At 42.5% G+C, this 8,475-nt stretch overlaps 1 protein-coding gene across 1 annotated transcript in view; it reads right to left on the bottom strand.

Moving 5' to 3' along the window:
- LOC119416065 (troponin I, fast skeletal muscle) overlaps positions 1–1,871 on the bottom strand; it is a gene marked incomplete in the record, with an annotated part of 13,923 nt that extends 12,052 nt beyond the window's left edge. Inside the window, 2 exon segments of the mRNA XM_037683239.1 lie at positions 684–716; positions 1,810–1,871. Coding sequence (XP_037539167.1) covers positions 684–691 — 8 coding nt within the window.
- Positions 1,872–8,475: the final 6,604 nt, after the last annotated feature.

Here is an 8,475-nt window from a genome sequence, read left to right as displayed (position 1 = left end):
TTTCACAGGGACACCTGGACAGGTCTCCAGTCCATCACCGGGACACCCTGGACAGGTCTCCAGTCCATCACAGGGACGGTGTTTTTCCTGTTTGGTTATTCTTGTGCTGTTGATTTCTTCTAATGTTTTATTAATTTATTTTCATCTGTGCCTCCTAAACTTTCTGTATTTTGTTTCTGTTCCTCTTTCTTCCGTCCAACCAGTTCAAAGCCCTGAACACCCTGTCCGTACAGCACTTTGGTTGGCCTTGTAGCAGTTTTAAGTGCTTTATAAATAAAGTGGTGTGGTATGAACACCAGACTGCCTTTATTTTTCACTCAGTCGTTTTACACTTAAAACGCCACAGAAAACTAACTCGCACCAAGACCAGCGAGCTGCCACAGCCCTCTGTGTGGAGCAGAGAGCTGCCATCAGGGGCCCCGGCGGGGGGGGGGGGGGGGGGGGGGGGGGGGGGGTTAAGGGCCTTGCCCGGACTGGGGGCAAATAAGGGTGGAAGCAGGTGTGGGAGCTTCACCTTTCCCACCCACTATTTGATGTTGTTGGTACCGGGAATTGAACCGACGACCTTTAAAGCCTTTAGACCATATTTGTTTGTTTATTCTCAGGGCGGTGAGTTGAAAACACTGAAACAAGTCGATCCTTCTGTTTAACGTCTGATATCAACAACGCAAAGCAGAACTTACTCAGACATGTTGGTGCTTTTTGGCGTTTCCAACCTGTACACAAACAAACAAACAAACAAACAAACAAACAAACACAAACAACAACAAAACATGAGAAATTTTCAAAATGACCTTTTCTTATGAGATCACACTGCGTCTGAAAGAAACCTGAGCTGAGGAGGTTAAACTTCACTTCCCTCACCTTTCAGCACAATGTGCTGCCTCAGCAGATTATCTGCCAGAACCCCCCACCCCCCAACCACCCCGACTACCCCACACACCCACCCACACACCCACCCACCAACACACACACACACACCCACCCACACACCCACACACCCGGACAGTGTTTCACACTCCAAAAACAAACGGAGGCAGCCGGTCCCATAATCAAATTTCACAGTTATTCAGGGTTCAGGGTTATTTTTACTGAAAATATTTAAAGCTCGAGTTGTTTTTTCTCCAGAAGTCCAGAAACCAGTGACGGGAAATTTAAACAAAGTACTGAAGCGTCTGCATCACCAATAAAGATTTGGATCGCAATGAATTCTTTTTGTGATAAAACTTCAGAAAGTCGTCTCCAGACGAGAAATCCAAGTTGAAAATCTTACAGGTGAGTTCTTCAGTCCTTCCTCAGTCCGCTGAAACCGCCTCAACATTATTCTGCTCATTGAGCATGCATCAGGATATTATTCTGCTCAGTTTGTACTAAAAGAATTAACACGAGACAATTTATTATGGGAGAAAGTGGAATTTTCTATTGGCAACTCATTACTCTCTTCAAAATGACCCCCTTTAACACATTTTCAGAAAACTTAAGCCACAGCATAAAAAGACTTTGGTATAAAATGCATAAAAATAGTTCATTCTCTTTACAAGTTCATGCAAAATGCATCGTATTGTGATTGTTGAGAGAATTAAACTATTTTGTTAGTAAAATCTCGGCTCGTAGGGATTTTTGTGCAGCACATTTTAAACTCAGCCGCCCCTTCCCCACCCTTCTGAATCTCACTCCCCACCCAAGATTCTGCATTTTCAAACCTTAAAAGTCCAACAAGTTTCCACAGAGAGGCCAACAGACGCAACCAGACAGTATTTCACATGGATGAAAGAAGCAAAGCGAAGGCTGAAGGGAACGAGGTCTCACCTACGATGAAATGGGAAGTCTGTGAGGAGGACAGCAGTGGCAGTGGGCAGAAATCCTCCCCAGGGTGAATATATATATTAGAGGGTTCAGATATAGATATGGAGCTGCTGTTTATGGAAATGCAAGATCTTCAGTCCAATCAGTCATCAAGCTCCTGAAATATCCCCACCCCCACCCCCCACCCTGACCCCAGCCCATAGAGCAGGCGTCATCGAGGAGGAGCGTAACTTCCTTTTAGGACTCAGCCGAGAGCCCGTCTGACCCTATAAAAGGGAGAGAAATGGATGGAGATGAGAATTCACAGTCACTATAAATCCAATCAAATTAAAGGCCCACAGTTCCTCGAAGGAATACAGTTCACAAAAACATCTGTGAAAGTCCAGAGGACCAGACTTAACTTTTTTAGATTTTTCTACCTGGATTATTGAGCAGCATCAGGATATCTGTGAAAGTAACACTATGTCTTAACTTGTGCAAAGTTACAAGCTATGTGCTCAGAGTGTGTTGTGTGTGAACCCAGCTACTTCCACATCGGCCTCAATATCTGCAAAAATTAACAAGTTGTAGCCCCTTTTCTGTTGGCAAACTCAGAGGTTCCCAACCATGTTCCATGAGGAACACCAACCTGCATGTTTTAGTTGTTTCCCTGCTTTGACACACCTGATGTGAATGAATGGGTGATTAACAGGCTTCTGCAGAACGTGAGGAAGTAATTAAATCACTGATTTAGGTGTGCTGGAGCAGGGAAACAACTAAAACATACAGGATGGTGTTCCTCAGGGACCAGGGCTGGGAACCACTGGAATCTGTACTTGTAGAATGTAAGAAATGTGTCTCCGCTGTCTCAAGTGATGGTGTAGCACATAATTATTTAGTGTCAGAATCTCTGATAAACTGAAAAGGTTGAGCAGCACAAACAGCACCTACTGGTGGTAATTTGCAATTTGAAAATGAATTCTCACCGGAGAAGAAATTCAGGAGTGGACCAGGTCCAGGTCTGGAGAAAAACCACGAGGATGCTGCAAGGACACAGGCAAGTTGAGAGGATACCATAAACTCTGGAACCAGCTCAGAAGACTCAGAGGGATGTAACTGGTGGCAATCAACAGTCCAACATCGACTCATGATCCACTCAGCCTTGACTGGTAATCAGTTGTTATGGGTACCAGCTGTGAGCCAACCAGCACCCCCCACTCTCAGGTCCTGCAGAAGGTGCTTAAGGAGAAAACACTGGGATCCTAACGTTGTTCCTGTTGTTCATGCACTCACGCTGAAAGACTGCTGAGTGTCGTCGTCTGTACCCCATCACTCCATGGATCCTCCTCCTGCTCCATCCTATAATCAGTCAGGAACAAGACGCTCAGATACTTCAACTCAACCACCTGAGGCAAAGACTCCCGCCAACCCAGAGGGGACATTCCATGCAGAAAATCAAAAACACGATAAATTAACTCAACATACCTCAGTGACGTCGTCGTTGTCCAGCTTGATGATCGGCAGCTCCTGAACCCCTCCTCCAGTAAACCGAACATGAGAATCAAAGATTTGAAGCTCCGCATTTCTGCTCTGGGCGACATCATGGTGCAGTTAGTAGAGCTGCCACCTCTCAGCAAGAAGGTCGCCAGATTGTCTCCCGACTGGGGACATTTCTGGGTGGAGTTTGCATGTTCTCTCCGTGCTGCATGGGTTTTCTCCAGGTGCTCTGGTTTCCTCCCACAGACCAAAAACATGCATGTTGGACTGACTGGTAACTCTAAACTGTCCATAGGTGAGAGAGTGAGAATGGTTGTTTGTCTCATTTGTCTCTATGTGTCCCTGTGATGGACTGGAGACCTGTCCAGGGTGTACCTGTGATGGACTGGAGACCTGTCCAGGTGTCCCTGTGATGGACTAGAGACCTGTCCAGGTGTCCCTGTGATGGACTGGAGACCTGTCCAGGATGTTTCCCACCTCTCGCACAGTGACTGCTGGACATGGGCACCAGTGACCCTCGTGACAGAAAAGGAAGAAGCGAGTAAAAGATGATGGATGGATGATGGATGGATGGATGATGGATGGATGGTTCTGTTGTAGAGACTAACAACACCACCACAAGATGAGAAAACATCCCAAAGTTGTAAAGGAGGTAGAGTTCAAGATAAACAGTTCTCTCTTTATTTGGATTTTTGGATCGAAACAGTTAAAAGTTTTATTTTGCAGCGAACAGATCCAGATTCTTTGGACCTTTTTGTGTCAAGTTCCGTCTTGGTTCTCATGTCCACCTCTTTTCAAACACTGTTTCTACCCTAAAGGACTGTCCTCCAGTGCATCTACCAAGGTAGTGAAGTCACCATGAATACTTGGAGCTGCTCCATCTTTTCTTTTTTCCTGACAAACCTTATTTAAGCTCATTTTTGCTTTTTTACTGGCTAACTGGGAATATTAGACGGAGGATGGATGTGTGGCAAATGAAATGGTCATCAGAGCCCAAAACTCATGGGCCTTCATGATAGTGCCACCTACTGTAAGGGCCTGGAAGACAGAGTGGACACAAGTCACATGACAGAAGTTCAAGTCAGGATCCAGTCACCATTCTGATCACTTTAACCTAAATTAAACAAAAGTAAAGAGTTGGAGCTTCACTCTAATGACGCAGGACTTTAATTAAACGCCTGGTTGTTGTTGTGTGTAATTTATAACATTACGGATATTTTCTTGTTCTTTATAATACAATGGGATTATATGTATTTTTTATTTGAGTATTTTGTCTCCTTGTATACATAAATGTTAAAACATTTAAATGTTACAAGTTTATATTTGAAGATTCAAAAGAAAATGTTGCACCTGGGAACTCATCTGGAAGGAAACGTCCTTATAATTTGTTACTTTTTCCACTTTTTATCATTATCCAGCTAAATGAATAAATTTCTTTGCTCTGTTTTTAACAACATTGAGCTGAATTCTGCATAATTAGAATTTTAAGATCACTTTTGAAGGTTATTGATTGATCGTTGAAGGGCTTTGTATTTTTCTATGTAACATATGGGAAAGATCACTGGTCTGAATGTCTCCGCCCTTCACAGTCAAATAAGGAGGATTTATTAAACACTGCCAAGTTTCCAAGTGTCATCTAATGCGGGAAGTTTCTATATTTTCTATTTTTATTCTGTTTTCTATATTTTTTAATTCTATATTTTTAAACCACTTTGGCTGTGGTTGCCTGGGATGAGTCGGGGGGGGGGGGGGGGGGGGGCCCCCACAAACCATCTCATCACCAGCAAACTGTGTGGTCCACTGTAGGAGTGCGCTGCTTGGTGGGGGAAACAGTTTGTTTGTGACTCCTCAGACTGATGAAGCCCTTTGGATTGATGAGGCCCTTCGGACTGATGAAGCCCTTTGGATTGATGAAGCCCTTTGGATGGAGGACGAAACATCTCTCAACAACAACAACAAAGTAACTGTCCTGATGACCTGACTGAACTGTTGGATTTCTTTACCTGGATTATTGATCATGAACTTTGATGTTATTTTTATTTGTTTGTTTAGATGAACAGATTAACTCTATGATAAAAATACATCAGAAATCTTTGTAAACTTAACTCCGTCCTCTCTACTAATAAAAGGAAGACCGTGTTCATCAGCTCCTGTACTTTGACGTTTCATTCAAATGTCTCTGTTGTCTTGGTCGAGAACCAAGTCATTAGATCATTAGAAGAAGAACATCTGTGAACAGGCTTCTCTGGTGAAGATGGAAATCTCTCTAGAAGACCAGTGGCAGCAGGATTTGATTTGTGGACTGACGTGGGAAGAGAAAACGTGAGAAAACGTCCTCGCTGGTGAAATTAGGAGAGTGGAATCTCATCTGTGGTTAAATCCCAGTTGAGCATGGAGTGCCAGCAAACACACCAGTACAGGAACTACCTGGACCTCAGCATTAATGTCACCTTTCTGCTTCCACTAGTCAGTTTAGTAACAAGCTCAAAGACATAAATCTTTTGCTAAACTCGCACCATTACATTCGATTTTATGATTAAGTTATAAATACCAACTTAAAAAAAAACTAAACAAGAAAAGAAACAACAAACATAAAGTTTTTATATTTATTTGACAGCAAAATAATGACAAAATGAAATTACATGGGGTTTATTAAACATGAAAATGAATGAAAACTTCAACATTAATTACAGACACTTAGCAAGTTTACACTTTTGGTAAAGAGGAGAAACAAGTGTTAGTAAGTGTAATTATGGAGGGATAAAGCTTGTTATGTAATGAATCATCCATGACACCAAACGCTGCAGAACTGCATGAAAGCAGGTACGATCAACAAGAGGGGAACTGTTTTAAATACTGAATACTGCTTTATTCAAGAAAAAAATCTCATTTCACACAGATAATATCTTGTGTCAATTAAAAAAAGATTTTAGATTGCACTTATATTCTGTGGTAACCCTACTGCAGTTTGTGTAGTTTTATTGGTAACTGTTGTCCTGAAAAGTAACTCGTAAAGTAAAAAAAATAACGGCGGTAAACGTAGTTTAGAAGTTATGAATCAATCAATGAGTCCACCTTCATGACAGCTAATAGTTTAGTATATAAATGAGGCTGGCCTCAGTTTTCTTACTTTATAATGTCATATTTAAAATAAAAACCAATTGATTCATCTGAAATAAAAAGCACGTTGAAGTTATTCAGTTGCCACAAAGTCACGACTCGGTTATTTTACACAAGACCAGATCCGGCCTCGGTGCTTCAACTGAGGAGCTCAAACTTTTGTTCAGGTTTCATTATGTTGAAAGAAAGTCATCCTGTGGTTTTCAGTGGGAAAAGATCGTTTGAATTGTTTTATGTGCACGGAAGGACATCAGTCATAGGCGTCACAACAATTATATGTGATGGGGATGTGTACCCCCCCCCCCCCCACACACACACATATAATAAATATTCATTGGGACCCCCCACATTTTGTGTATCTTGGTCGACTCACATCTCTCTTTTAAGCTCCATGTGGAAAACTTGGTAAAGAAACTGGAAGTTAAACTGGGTTTGTTTTTCAGAAACAGATCCTGTCTAACTCTGAACCCTGAGGAACACCTGGTTTCTGTGACTTTCCTTCCCTCCATTGATCACGGTGACATTATTTACATGAACGCTCCTACAAGAACCCTGCAGATGTTGGATGCTGCAGATGTTGGATGCTGCAGATGTTGGATGCTGCAGATGTTGGATGCTGCAGATGTTGGATGCTGTCTATCATGGTGCACTAAGATTCATAACTGGCTGTAACTACCGTACCCACCACTGCACCCAGTATTCACTGGTTAACTGGACATCATTAACTCCACACAGACTCTCCCACTGGTACATTTTCATCTTTAAATCACTTCTTGGTCTGCTGCCTTCATACATCTCCTCCTACATGTCTCTGTGTGAGTGCAGCTACAGCGTGCGCTCTCAGGACATCATTACCTGCAGTGTTCCCTCAGTGAGGACTGAACTAGACAAAAGGACCTTCTCCTACTCCGCTCCTGTTTCCTGGAATATCTTGTAAAAAGATCTGAAGCTCTCGACCTTTGACCTCTCTAAGTGGCTTTAAGGATCTGTTGGACTCCTGGCAGGGACCAATGCAGACATGTTCCTGTTTTTAGTTTTCTACACCTCCTTATATAATCTAGCTGGGAGTTTTTTTCACTACTGTTCTTTTGGTTGCTATTTTGTTTTGGTTTGTAAAAAAATAAAAATAAATTTAAATTTGCATGCATCATTTGTGACTGTCTATTGTTATCATTGTTGTTCGTTGTTGTCATCATTCTTTGTTAAATAAATCAGGTCTCTCTTGTAAATGAGTCCCTGATGCTCAGTGGGATTAACCTCTCTAAATAAAGGTTGAATGAACATTTAACATGAAATATTAGTTCACCCAGCACTTTCTAATTCTTCGTGAAAAAATCGGCTCCACTTGAGAATAGTCAAAGCTCTAAAAGTCCACTCCAGGTTTTCCTGGTTACCTACAACAACTCCACACCACTGCAGCGTTTCTCATCCGTCATCTGCCGTGACAGGGCGCTCACTGGGGGAGGAGGGGGAGACACCGTTGTTTTGCGCTCACTTAGTGCCACTTTAGTGATGGCAGTTGTTGACGGGGGTGGTGGGGGGGTTAGGATGCGTGAGAGAAGCGGAACATGCTCTATTCCAGTGGTACCCAACCCTGGTCCTTGAGGAACGCCATCCTGCATGTTTTAGTTGCTTCTCTGCTCCAACACACCTGATATGAATTATGGTTGATTAACAATCGCCTGCAGGACTTGAGGAAGTAATTAAATCAATGAGTCAGGTGTGCTGGAGCAGGGAAACAACTAAAACATGCAAGAGAGATGGGATTTGGGGACATCACGCTCTATTCACACAAGGAGAGCTGTTGGTCAGGCTACTTCTTGTTGTGCCATTAACTCTAAAATTGTTATTGAATGAAATGCTAACTTATGTAGGTAAAACTAAACAATCCATTAAGATACACCAGAATGCAGGAAATGACACCTACTTTATTCAAAATTTTAAGGGGGAGGACCCTCAGACCCCCCCACCAGTGTGTCCCCCCACATTATAAATGCTTCTGATGCCAATGACATCAGTACGTGTTGTACAAATGTACGTCCACAGACAGAAACAAAAGCACAGACTAGTTAA

The sequence above is a fragment of the Nematolebias whitei genome, chromosome 10 (genome assembly GCF_014905685.2).
Source record: "Nematolebias whitei isolate Nwh7 chromosome 10, NemWhi1, whole genome shotgun sequence".
Lineage (NCBI taxonomy): Eukaryota > Metazoa > Chordata > Actinopteri > Cyprinodontiformes > Rivulidae > Nematolebias > Nematolebias whitei.
This window is presented reverse-complemented; position numbering and strand designations above follow the sequence as displayed.